General features: G+C 40.7%; 1 protein-coding gene across 8 annotated transcripts; it reads left to right on the top strand.

Moving 5' to 3' along the window:
- Positions 1–469: 469 nt before the first annotated feature.
- Positions 470–7,131, top strand: LOC121888380 (protein NYNRIN-like). 8 transcript variants are annotated; one of them, XM_042399844.1, is made up of 4 exons: positions 470–603; positions 3,823–4,297; positions 4,387–6,044; positions 6,405–7,131. In XM_042399844.1, the coding sequence occupies exons 2-4, from the start codon at positions 4,248–4,250 to the stop codon at positions 6,521–6,523; spliced, it is 1,827 nt and encodes a 608-aa protein (XP_042255778.1). In that variant the 5' UTR covers positions 470–603; positions 3,823–4,247; the 3' UTR covers positions 6,524–7,131. The 8 variants fall into 8 exon arrangements, with proteins under 8 accessions (XP_042255778.1, XP_042255781.1, XP_042255780.1 ...); XM_042399847.1 differs by lacking the exon at positions 470–603 and having other exon boundaries at positions 2,115–4,297; positions 4,387–5,884; positions 6,020–6,081; XM_042399846.1 differs by lacking the exon at positions 470–603 and having other exon boundaries at positions 2,115–4,297; positions 4,387–5,884; positions 6,020–6,044.
- The last annotated feature ends 6,560 nt before the right edge of the window (positions 7,132–13,691 follow it).

Below are 13,691 nucleotides of genomic sequence, written 5' to 3' on the forward strand. Positions count from 1 at the left end.
TCTACCTGTCTCTTAGACTGTATCCCAACTAGTCTGCTTAAGTTCTACCCATAGTTAGCACTTCTTTACTAGACATGATCAATCTGTCTTTAGTATTTTTTTTAATTTATTTTTATTTTATTACCTTATTTGTCAGGGACAGTGTGTTATGGATATTCCATAACTGACCAGGACAACAGAATGTCAAGCTGTACTCCTCTGTTCTCTCAAACAGAAGATAACACATGTTGTTTAATAAACCAGGAGCCTCACAGGCGAACCAAGGCCAGAATGCAGGTCATCATCAGACGCAACAAGACAAACCAAAGATACAGATTTAGGTCATAGGTTTATGATTCGGAACTGACAAACTAGTTTCTATGATTGGCTTAAAGGCTGGTTTTGGACTGTGTGGGTCAGACGAGTTTGGGGACACCGTACGAACAGGAGGTGTCCCTTGAGTCGCTCTCCCTTGCAAGGTTCTTCATTAAAGTTTTCCCAGAATCATCATACGAAGTTTGGTTTGGTCTTCTCTTCTTCAAACTGACAACTGCCAGTGCATCAGCTCCGAAAATCCACAACAATTTGGCGTCACGAACAGGATTTCAACACAACAAAGACGTGGTAAGTGCATAATTTTATTTTATTATTGTGCCTTACCATGTCTGCGTTTGACGAAATCACAAAGAAACTGTGCATCACTTTCACTTTAAAGGTGGTCACAAAGTGAACAAAAAAAAAAAAAAAAAAAGCAAAAAGCTGATGGTTAAAGAATCTAAACACATGAAAATGTGTTGAAACTGTGCAGTGATAAGCAGGTGCAAAGCATGTGGTTGTGAAGAGGTAAAAAAAGGCAGAGTTGAGTGAGTCTTAACTCCTGCAGTGCCACAAAAGTGGCTGGGATTTCTGGGCTAGCTTCGGGCTACGTCCGGCACAGGGGGACCCACCTGAGGTTTAAACTATAGAAAAGACGTTTTCGGGGTAGGATTTGGCCTATTTCGTTTAAGCCAAGATCGGGGATCATCCACTCTGTGTCCTGTGAGAAATGTTTTCAGACTTGGGATTCTAAGTCCTAGAGTCGGGCGCCGGTAAAAATTTTTTCAAACAATAAACAGTGTACACAAGACGAAGAGTTGCTTCGTCGGTTTGGCTTCAGATCACTGCTATTGCACCAGGAAGAGAGGTGTAAAAAAAAGAACTTCGGTGATGCTGGGAAAGTTTTGATGTGTCTGTTTTGTGTTTGATGTGTTTGTTTGTGTGATGTTTTTAATGTAAATGTGTTAAAATGGGCAACAACACGTCTAAAGCAGTGAGTAGAACACAATCTACTACAAAATTAATTCATTCACCAAAACACAAGAGAAAGAACAAATCTGTTTCAGTAGGAAACAAACGCACCAATTCAGAAGTAAAAGGTCAATCTGCCATTGATAAGCTTCCCGAAGCAAACCCCCACACACTCACAGATACACAATATAGAGCGATGTTTTCTCCACAATCTCCGGCGGGAGTTGTTGGTAGATTGAAAGGATGGACTTTTGTGTTTCCATTTTCTTCCCTTATGAATCAGTGGACAGATGGCGAATGGCCATACGAAGGAGCGTTTGATAGAGATAAGCTTCAGATTGCTGAGTACAATGTTAACCCAGATTTTGGAAATCCATCTTGGGATAGTGCGTATATGAAAGATTGTGTAAATGTGTGGTTAACTGTTGCTCGTCAGAGGTGTGGAGTGAGTCTGGATGAAAAAAGAGTTGATCGTTTTTCTGATGAGTTCAGAGCAGCAGTGGAGAACTGTGTTAAATGTGTGACAGCATGTCACTTGCCTATGTTGGAAGCAGAGTTGCAAACCAGAGCTACAGAAATGATGAAAATTAAACAGAGGCATGGTGAGAATGTGAAGGCCATTTCCAAAGCTATCATATACGGTTGGGCAAAACGGCAAACTGATGCTCCCTCTCCACAAACTTTGTTGACCATTGTATCCAAAGCTGGAGTGCCTTTGCAAGAGTCACACACAAACAAAACAATGATTTCAATTTTTCCACAACTTTCACCTTCAAACCCCTTTTCAGCTGCTAACATGACTGATCAAACCATTTCACAACAAGCAAAGACTGACGATGAATTTGAGGGACAAAGACTACAGACTGAAGTAGAAAATAGAGAAGAGCAGATAGCAGCTAGAGAAAGGGAAAGAGACAGTCAGGCTGCTAGAGAAAGGGAAAGAGTTAAACAGGAAAAGAAAGATAGAGCCGACGAAGAAAAAGCTAGGAAAGCTGCAGAAAAAGAAAAGAAAGCTAATTTGTCATTCAAACAGGTAAAAAGCCAGAAAAGAAAGGAAAAGAAAAGACATTTAGCTGCCGTTGCTGAAGAAACAGAGATAGACACTCAGGACAGCTCAGGAGAAAGTGAGGTAGAACTTGAGTTACAAGGAGCCAGAGGTAAGGGGGAGGAGTCTGACACAGATCATAGTGACGACACAGAACCTGCAGTCAGGCCAAAGATGACACAGAGACGACCCCACACTGCAAGTAGCAAAACTCAGAGACGAGGTACAACTAGAATGACACATTCACATCTGGAAAGACATACAAGATCGAAAACTAACATTTTAGAGCCCCCTCTAAACATTACATCCACCTCAATAAATGCTCCAAAAATCATGGTTGGCAACACAGCTGTCTGCAAACCATGGACTCCTGCTGAGATAGTTGGAATGACACAAAATGCCCCCAATCCGACCACAAACCCAGATGAATACTGGGGATGGTTAAGATATGTATGCTCTGTGTATAACTGTCTGATACCTGATGTTGAACAATTACTTGCTGGCTCATACAGAACGGAGTGGGATTTGTGCAAAGGTGAATTTCTTTTGCGTAAAGGTTGTAAAGTTGACGCGGAGTCTGGCTTGTGGCTCCACCCTGATGGTCGACCGGTTTGCCCTCGAGCTCTCCTTCATGTACTGGCACGTGTGACGCATGGTCCAGCGCATGTTGGAAGAGGGGTGATGAATGATGTTATTCGCTCACAGTGGTTTGCTCCAGGCATTACTCAAGTTTCACAAACACTTGTGGATAGTTGTATGATATGTCAACAGACCAGAAAAAAGAATAGCACAGTGAAACATGACCACTTAGAACCCCCATCAGGTCCTTTTGTAAATATGCAAATAGATTTTGTACATATGCCAAGCTCACAAGGCTTCAAATACTTGCTAGTCATAACCGACAGGTTCTCGAAGTGGGTAGAAGCTTTTGCAACGAAAAAAGAAGATGCAAGAACAGTTGTAAAGTGTCTGCTAAAAGAGGTAATCCCTAGGTACGGAGTGCCGCAGGGAATAGATAGCGACAGAGGTCCAGCTTTTGTGTCAAAAATCACTCAGGGACTGTCAGAAATCTTAGGATTTAAGTGGCAGTTACATGTTCCTTATCATCCACAGAGTTCAGGTCAAGTTGAGAGAATGAATGCAACTATCAAAGACAGATTGACCAAAACAGTCCTAGCCACAGGCCTGAAATGGCCTGATGCACTGCCGATTGTGCTGTACTCCATTCGGAGTGCACCAAGTGCAACTACAGGACTGAGTCCTCACGAGGTGCTGATGGGAAGACCAATGTCCACAGGGACAAGTCCCCCACTGACACCACACAAAGCTACTCTGCTTTGGACGGATGAGTTCATGACTGAGTATGTGAAAAGACTAACAGAGATTTTGAGAAAGTATCATTTACAGGTGGCTGACAGACTCCCCAAACCATCGGAAGAACCAATTCATTCCTTTCGAGAAGGTGACCTGGTATTAATCAAATCTCTGGAAAAAGTGTCTTTGTCTCCTAGGTGGAAAGGTCCATACCAGGTGCTGCTGACTACTAGGACGGCCCTGAAGGTCGAAGGCAGAGCAGAATGGATCCACGCCACAAGGTGCAGACTGGCCCCCCCAACCACTGGCGGAGGAGAGCAGAGCCCTGGCAGGTAACCGGATGGTTACTCCTTTTTTCTCTCCTGTTTAGTAGGTCCGGGCAGGGGACAGGTCAAGTCGGTCCAAATGAGAGAGAGACAGGAGTCTCTCTGATTCCAGGCGAAGGAGAGCGGAAAGGCTTTCCTTCTCATGACACAGTCGGTGCCATGAACCCAGTGCCCCATGGACAGGGGCGCCCTTTGCAGAATGATCCAGAAAATGCAGACCAAGAGCCAGATCTTGGACATACGGACAAATCAATGAGCCCATTGGGACTCTACAACACTATGGCGGTGGTCTACATATGATAAAACACTGTTTGAGACGAAGCAGAGTTCATCCACGTCGACGAAGGTAACGTTTTCACTTGTTAGACCACTAAGCAGACCTCTGGAATTGTGGTGTTTCACCAGACAGCAACTGAGAGGTTCTCCTGATTGTAGATCTTGGAGTGCAAATTTCCAGGAGAAGGGGGGAGAACTGGTAAGCTGTAAGTTCATGGAGAATGATGATTACCCCTGGAGTGGTTACTTTGCATCCACTAACACAATTGCTCCAACTAAATCTGAACCAAGGGTGCAAAACAAATTACTGCGTAGCGCTCAGCAACCAGTAGTGCGAAAAGAAAATTCAGCCCTTAGTCTTATGCTTGATTATGCGCGTGATCGTAATCTCAGTAAGTGTTGGCTATGTCAAAATATGCCAGCTTCAATACATTCTCCAATGTCTAATCCAATTCCATTCACCAAAGCTGATTATGAGACGTTCAATTGGAATGATCTTGCTTCAAGATTTAGAGAAGAAACAGACGATTGCTATACTCCAACATATCCTGTGGATGTTAAGTCATCACAAAATACAGATATTGCTCTATACGTTGCAAGAACGGTAAATGACAAATATCTGCCAAGCGGATTTAATTTCACCACTCTTCTCCGCATCATTCACATACAAAGATATGTGAAACTAGGCTTTGAGTACAGAGTTCAGGTTGCTCTAGCTCAAACTAACTGTTCAAAACCTTCTGAAAATCAAGTGTGTGTTCCCCAACCATATACAACCACTGCTATGGCTGAAGCTCTAGTTTATGTGCAACCATGGGCTGGCACCTTATCCATAGGGCCAGTCAAGATTCAGTTACGCAACTGTTCGGCGCCACAACAAAACGAGCAAAGACCTCAGCGTGACTGCTCAACTTATCTTCCCCCTGTCTTCACTCATGAGCTACAAAATGTTTCTTTATGTTTCAGAGGGATAGGGAAGGGACATGAAGACTTAGGACAAAGTAGCTGTAACACTGTGGTAGATGTCACTCTTAAACAGTCCCCACTGCCTGAGAGAGTGTATCTAGTTTGTGGTGACAGGGCCTATCGGTGCGTGCCGTATGAAGACTCACGCGGTGTCTGTTATTTGGCGTACTTAATTCCCCTAATCAGAGAAGTAGAATCTACTGAGATAGCTTCACTGTATCCACCGTTACACATATACAAGAGAGAAATCTCATCAACTCAGAAAGTAGCCAGCTTCCTTCTCCCTTGGTATGGTGTGTATGTGTCCCAGCAAGAGCTCTCATCTCTCTCCAAAGTCCTGGAAAATCATCTTAATGCCTCAAGCAGAGCTATGTTAGCCGAACACAAAGAGTTGCAGGAAGTCAAAACAGTAGCTCTACAGAATCGCATGGCTCTTGATCTCCTGTTAGCGGCTCAAGGAGGAACTTGTAAGCTCATAGGCTCTGAATGTTGTTCCTACATCTCTGATGCAACTGCTGACGTCATGGACATGGCACATGACACAGCACTGGGTATCAAAGAATTGCATGATAGTCATGGTTTTAACCTTGGTGATTTTTCAGGTGTCTTTGGGTCATGGGGGTCCGGATTGGTCAGGTTCCTGACCACTCTTGCTGTTGCTGTCTTCCTTTTCATCCTCCTCTGCTCATGTGTAGGTTTGATAATCAAGCTGGTAGTGAAAAAGACCACAGGGTCTGTACTCCAAGCAGCCCAGGTGCATGTCACTGGAAACACTGCAGATCATAATCACACAGGTTTGAGGTATTATGATTTTGAAACTTTCCAGGACTGGATGAGGCGTTTTCACCCAGGTATCATTTCAGATGAGGAGGAGGAAACTCAAAATCTGTAGGTTTAATGTTTCTAAAAGCTTTCTTGGTATAAATCACTCACACCGTGCTAAATTGAATAGAGTTATGTTTGTTTGTACTTCATAAAGTTGAAGAAACATATCATTTTCTATTTACAGGTGACATCTTAGAATAATTTTTTGATTCTTTAATGATGTGATTATTAATCTTATGCATTTTTAGTTTGAGAAAAGTTGTAGAAATAGAGTAGTGTTAATGATTAATCTCCTAAATATCTAGTCATCTTATATGTTTTTCATTAATGTGATTGAATGTTTAATTATTTTTGAAATGTGTGTTTGAAAATTGATGAAAATGAAGAGGATCACTCCAGGAGGATGGATTCCACATCACCATGCATCGTATGTGCTAGTAACCTCTCCATGGTGATGGCCCTCTACTGTACGCAAAGTGCATGGGTTGAAGACTTCACTTTGTGATTGATTTGTTTTATTGTTATGATGTAATCAAATGTTTGTATGACTCCCCTTTAAGTTGCTAGGATTTCATCTAGTAAGAGGCAGGAAGTGTCTTGTCTTAGGTTGTTTGCGCATGTGACTGGTGACCTCTGTCAATGACCTCCTTTAACGCTTTGGTGTTCTAGGAGATCTTCTTTGAGGATTTGCCTCACTACTGCCCCTGGTGGTTGGAAGACAGAACTCATGGGTCACATGACAGTTGTTTTAAAGGGGTACATAAGAGGGGTTTTTTTTATCTAATTTACTGATTGTTTGCTTTTATTGTTATTGCATTATGTGTTTAAATGATTATGTGTTTTGATGATTTTACTTTTGATTTTGTTCAATGCAATTGTTGATTCTTGTATTACTTTTGTGTGAGAATTGTTATCTGTTGTGCGGATGTTGTTTCTACTCTGTTTGTGCCCTTACAGTCCACCAGTCCAGTCATAAATTGGTAATTTGTATTGATCTTTTGATCAATAAGAGGGGATTGTTATGGATATTCCATAACTGACCAGGACAACAGAATGTCAAGCTGTACTCCTCTGTTCTCTCAAACAGAAGATAACACATGTTGTTTAATAAACCAGGAGCCTCACAGGCGAACCAAGGCCAGAATGCAGGTCATCATCAGACGCAACAAGACAAACCAAAGATACAGATTTAGGTCATAGGTTTATGATTCGGAACTGACGAACTAGTTTCTATGATTGGCTTAAAGGCTGGTTTTGGACTGTGTGGGTCAGACGAGTTTGGGGACACCGTACGAACAGGAGGTGTCCCTTGAGTCGCTCTCCCTTGCAAGGTTCTTCATTAAAGTTTTCCCAGAATCATCATACGAAGTTTGGTTTGGTCTTCTCTTCTTCAAACTGACAACTGCCAGTGCATCAGCTCCGAAAATCCACAACACAGTGCATATTAATAACATTTCTGAAAATATGCCAGAGTTAGCCAGAAAGGCTAATTTTCATCTGTAGTCCCTGGGCAGGCAAAAGTTGGAAGCACAAGTGTTACGAAAAAGGCACTGAAATACAATCAACAATAAAAGCTGTGAAAATATGCCAATACAAACAAGCCTGCACTGCATGGCGATAAGAAAGACAGCTCTTGAGACACACAAAATTAACAATAACATGACAACAATCAACAAATAGGATGACAGCAAATTCAACAAATAGCACGACAACACAATGTCAAGACTGGTGAAGTGTGGATGTTACGTACAAAGCCTATGATAGACAAGAGCAGCACTTACACTAAGCATAATAATGACAAGACAATTAACAACACAAAAAACACCTCACTGTTCTAGTGTTCACAAGTTTGATTTCTAATGAACGAGGCTCTTAATGTTATGGGAAATGAATGGTAGTTGGCACAATTTCTTGTGTGTTGCGGTAAATTGTTCCAATCCTGTGTGGCTCTGACAGAAAAAGCAGATTGGCCAAAACTACTATGTCTTCTTGGAATAAGACAATCTCCTCTAGTTGTTGCTCTAGTAGTTTGGCTTGTTTTTAATGTGATTTAAGTACAAAGTGGTGGAGGAGCCATATTGTGTAATACTTTGAAAATAGGACACAGTCTACTGTATTTAACCATGTCTTCCCAGCTTAATAAATTGTGCTTTTTCAGAATATTGCAATGGTTCATGTCTAGAGTTTTTATTGTTTGTTTGTACAGGGATTCTATTGGCTTTATTGGGATCCCAAGATCCCTGAGAAAGCTATCACCAATCAGTTGTGACTTTCTACATAACAATAGTTTGTGTGAGGATTTTCAGTCAGTGCATCATAGCACATAGACAACACTTGCATTGGACAAAGAACTTCTCTCTATACTTGTCTTGTTAGTGCTGCATTTGACACCATTGACCATCACATCCTATTACAGAGACTGGAACATTTAATTGGCATTAAAGTGTATGTATGTAACTGTATGAAGCTAGTTTAAGTCCTATTTATCAGACTGTGCTTGCAAAAGTTAGACACAGAGTTCCACAAGGTTCTGTGCGTAGACCAATACTATTCACCTTATATATGCTTCTTTTAGGTTATACTATTCAGAAACACTCCATACATTTTCATTCTTATGCAGATGATACCCAATTATATTTATCAATGAATCCTTATGAAACCAATCAGTTAACTAAACTCCAAGAATGCGTTAAGAATGTAAAAACCTGGATGACCTGCAGTTTTCTGCTACTAAACTCAGACAAAACTGAAGTTTATCAAGCTTGGCCCTAAACACCTTAGAAAGACATTATCTAATGATATAGCGACTAGAGATGGCATTACCCTGGCCTCCAGCATCACCGTAAGGAATCTGGGAGTTATCTTTGATCAGGATATGTCCTTCAACGCCCACATAAAATTAATTTCAAAGACTGCCTTTTTTTCACCTACATCACATTGCAAAAATCAGGCACATCTTGTCTCAGAAAGATGCAGAAAAATTAGTCCACACATTTGTTACTTCTAGGCTGGATTATAGCAATTCCTTATTATCAGGCTGCCCCAACAAGTCTCTAAAAACTCTCCAGCTCGTCCAGAATGCAGTTGCATGTGTACTCTCATTTTAGCTTCTCTGCACTGGTTTCCTGTAAAATCCAGAATAGAATTTAAAACCCTTCTCCTCCCCTCGCACATGATGGTGATTAAAATTACAGATTTCTCTGGGTGTGAATATTGGAAACATTTGTGGTAATGTAAGTACACAACTGAACAAAATATAAAACAGGTCTAGTCATTTCTAGACATTTTAATGCAGAGGAGTTACACATTATAGTTTTAAGATTAGGCTTAAAACTTTCTTTTTTGATAAAGCTTATAGTTAGGGCCAGCCAGGCTTAATTTGAAACAGCCCCTAGTTATGCTGCTATAGGCCTAGACTGCCGGGGGATTTCCCATGATGCACTGAGCTCCTTTCTCCTCCTCCCCCTCTCCATCTGTATGCATTACTATTATACTGTTATTATTGTTATTGTTGTGCTTCTCTGTGTCTCTCTCTCCCCTTTCCAACTCCTTTCTTCTCTCTCAACCCAACTGGTCAAGGCAGATGGCCGCCCAACCAGAGCCTAGTTCTGCTTGAGGTTTCTTCCTGTTAAAGGGGAGTTTTTCTTTGCCGCTGTCACCAAATGCTTGCTCCCGAGGGAAGTTTGGGTCTCTGTAAAATAAACAGTACAGTCTAGACCTACTCTACCTGAAAAGTGCCCTGAGATAACTTCTGTTGTGATTTGGCACTATATAAATGAAATTGACTGGACTTGACTTGACTTGACTGTCCATTGAAAACATCACAGTTTACAGACCGACTTTCTGCTTCAACTTTTACCTACTATACTTACTGTAGTGGTTTAGATAATCCACTGTTACCATTTGAATGTCTGATCATCTGACTACTTGTGTATATTGACGACCTTCTTTGTAGTGATATCACAGCATTTCCAGATTTCCGCTCTTAATCTGGCGAGTACAATCTTATCTCAACTGACAGAAATGACGGTCAAAACACAAAGACCTAAGCTTTAAATGAAAACAAAACAAACAAAAAACAGAATTTCCCTGTAAGGCCTTTTTAGGGTTAGTTGAACAGTGTGGGAAGAGTACCCTTTTTTTTTTATACATAGTGCCCCAATTTTCAGAAAAATGCAGAAGGTCACAATGAGTGCCTACACCAAATTTTATTACAGACAACTGTACTGTGTGAAATACACTGCCTCTTGACACAACAAAAAATTTTCAACTTTTGCCACAACACAATGTCATCCAGCAAAACACTGCACTGGCAAATCTAATGTGTGCATGTGTACATTCTTGGTATATCCCTCTGTAATTTGAATGGGGCATTACTACTGTTTACATGGAAATTGTTGTAACAAAGGATACATACATTGTAATTGTGACAACTCTCAGTAGTATTTTTCCATTTACTAAGTCTTCAAGACTGGACATTCTGGATTGTATTTTATCATCTCATTAGTAACTGAAACAACATACCCACACTGATGCAGCTCCTTGTGTGTGTGTGTGTGTGTGTGTGTTTTTTCTTAAACACAGGGCTGTTTTTGGTCTGGATGGATGGAAATATGATCAGTAGATGTTCAAAAATCATAGCCTGAAACAGTGTTGGGCAGTGTGGATATATATATATATATATATATATATATATATATATATATATATATATATATATATATATATAGTCAACTATTGTAATATGACTGTAGGTGTCTTTCCCCTCTTCCATGTTTCTGACTTCCTCCTCAACTGCTGTATTTACTGTCAGAAATTTGCCTCAAAGGGCCCTTAATAGCACTGTAGCACATGGTGTGGACAGAGCATGTAATCACTAGTAAATAGTTGGCAGCGAAAGCAGAATTATTTGCCTGGGTGCGGTTACTCTCTAAAGGCCCAAACATTCCAGAGTGTCCTACTCTGATTAGGTGTACGGGATTTCAGTATGGTTGTCCCATAATGGACTACATGATGTTTGAGAATGTCCTTCCAAGAAAAAATACAGAATCAGTCAATTTAAACCCTACAGTGAGATTACTGTTCATTTCCTGTTTCCTCCTGACAGTCAACATTGTTTTTTTAAACCAAGTATTGACCATGAAGAAGAGTAATTTTAACCCAAACCACAATCTTTCCCTAAGCCTAACCAAATCGTTTTTTGTTCCTAAACATAACCAAACCTTAGCCATGGCAGCAGTGTTGTAGTCAAGACCACCTAAACCGAGACCAAGTCATGACCAAGACCAGAGTGTATGGAGACCGAGACAAGACCAAGACTTTGAGGGGTTGAGACTAATTCAAGACCAAGACCAAGGCAGGGTGAGACCGAGTCAAGACCACAACCAGACCAATGCGAGTCCCACACTGCATGACACACTTATGATAAAATGTGGAACGTGCAAACCATAGGCACTCATCAAATTGATCTGAAAGATTCAAATTCCCATTAAAAACACCCACAGAAAACAAATGAAGATTCCTCTTCATTCACCTCTTTTATTGCCATATATATCTGTATGTATAGGTGTACCATGAGAAATGTCTTGATTAAATAATCAAAAGGCATTGCAGAGGTGAATTTTATGTGTGGTAATTTTCCTTTGTTTTCTATGAGCAAACAAATACAAACAAACAGTAAGGAGCTGAAAACAAATGAACCATCTTTATTAAACACTCCTTTTCCATGTTTAACCATCCATCTAACACAGAACAATTTTTTGTGCAAGCATCAGGTTGTCTTGGTGACTCTTGTCTTCCAAACCAGTTAATTTTCTTACCATAACACTGAAATAACAGTCATCTTTAAGGTGATTAAACTTCCACGGAAAGGGGGTAGATGTGTATTTTTTAAGTATCTAACACCCAGTGTGGGAAATATTGAGTGATTGAGCGAGCCAGAGAGAGAGGAGCTCATGACACTTAAACACACAAGCACTAGGGTTTGACCAGGTAAAAAGTTATTTGATCTGCAACTGTGCATTTAAACTCAAAATTAGCACACTTAAAGTAAAATGCTGTGTCCTTATTGACAGGCAAAGCAGCCTATTTAATATGTAAATTTTTCATAGAAGTGGAGGCGCATTACTCGGTCTCCACTCTCTGCTGTCACATCTATAGACATAAACACTCCTGACATAACATTTAACATTTATGTCGGGAGCGATATGCAGCTGACATTATAGCTAACGTTGATGTATTGTAACTTTATATACATTAGCTACGTGGCCTATCTTGTCATTGTTTATCACAAAACGTAACTTAGGAACAACAATTTGTCACCATATGCTCTGTACCCTCAATCTCTCACAAAGTTAACAGTCCATTAGCTACATCCCTCATTATGTCAACTAAATTAGGTAGCTTGCGCACTTAACTAGTGGCAAATAGCTGGCAAGCAACTGGAACTAGTGCAATGAAACATACAGTATGGTTCATGGTTAATGGCAGCAATTTTAGGATTTTTAGGAATGCAAGAGCTTCAAGCTCTGGAGCTCCTGAGTCTAAGGACCCTATACCTCCATCCAGAAGACAGAAAGTGGAACTTCTGGTGCAAGGGGTGGGTTGGGGCAGCCGGGATGGAGGTGGGCAAGCAGGTGTTCACCACTCCTTCTAGCTTTGTTTTACTTCTCACCTTAAGATTCCCAAACCAGCAGATCAAGACAAAAGTTAAAATTGATTCAATAAAAGATCTATAAAACAGAGGCGTAACCATTTTGTCCACATTAAATAGTTTGGCTTCCCCAGTAAAAACAGTCTTTGTTGTGCTCTGGAGTGGATGGCATTTGTTTTATCCTCCTATTGCAGTTTGTCTGCTATGACAGTCTGAGATGGAGTGGGTGGTTTTTTTCTAAAATCAATCGGCATGTCCTTCATTTTGCTTGTGTTGATCTTTATGTGAGAAGCTTTACACCAGTCAATAAAATCATCTAAAACCTTCCCATGTGCAGACTCAATGTTGTGAAGCAGACTGACAACAACAGAATTTTCAGCATATTTTATAATATGCCTAATCTCATACATGCTCCTGCAGCTCTCAGTATACAGTATGTACAGTAAGAGGGATAAAATACAGCCCTGAGGAAAACAAGTGGAGGGCAGCCACTCATCAGACAGGACTCTTAACTCTCACTCTCTGGGGTCTGTTTGTCAAGAAGTCCAATATCCATCCCACCAAGGAGAGGTCTGAGGTGAAATGGGATATGCGCTTCATTGCCATGATATGGGGTTATATGGTATTAAAAGTGGAGGAGAAGTTGACGAATAGGAGGTGAGCATGAGCTTTCCCTTGTTGGAGATGGCTGTAAAGGAGGTTAAGTAAGGTAAGTGTAGCATCATTCCCCCTATTGCTATAAGTTATAGGTGAACTGATGGGGTCCAATGTGGCTTCTGTTTTGTTAATGACAATAGATTTGTTGATTCTCTCAAAACATGTCATTATCTGGGCCGTGAGAGCAACTGGTCTTAAGTCATTCAGCTCTTTGGCAAACTTTTTTTTTTTTTTTTTTTTGCAATGGGATTATTGACAGTACCTTTGTCCCAGGGCATGGGTACTCTCTGTAAATTCAGAGAAGTCTGAAATATGTGGTGTGTGATGCAAAGTTGGCTGGTGCAGGACTTTAGAATTCTAAAAC

This window comes from Thunnus maccoyii, chromosome 21 (genome assembly GCF_910596095.1).
Source record: "Thunnus maccoyii chromosome 21, fThuMac1.1, whole genome shotgun sequence".
Lineage (NCBI taxonomy): Eukaryota > Metazoa > Chordata > Actinopteri > Scombriformes > Scombridae > Thunnus > Thunnus maccoyii.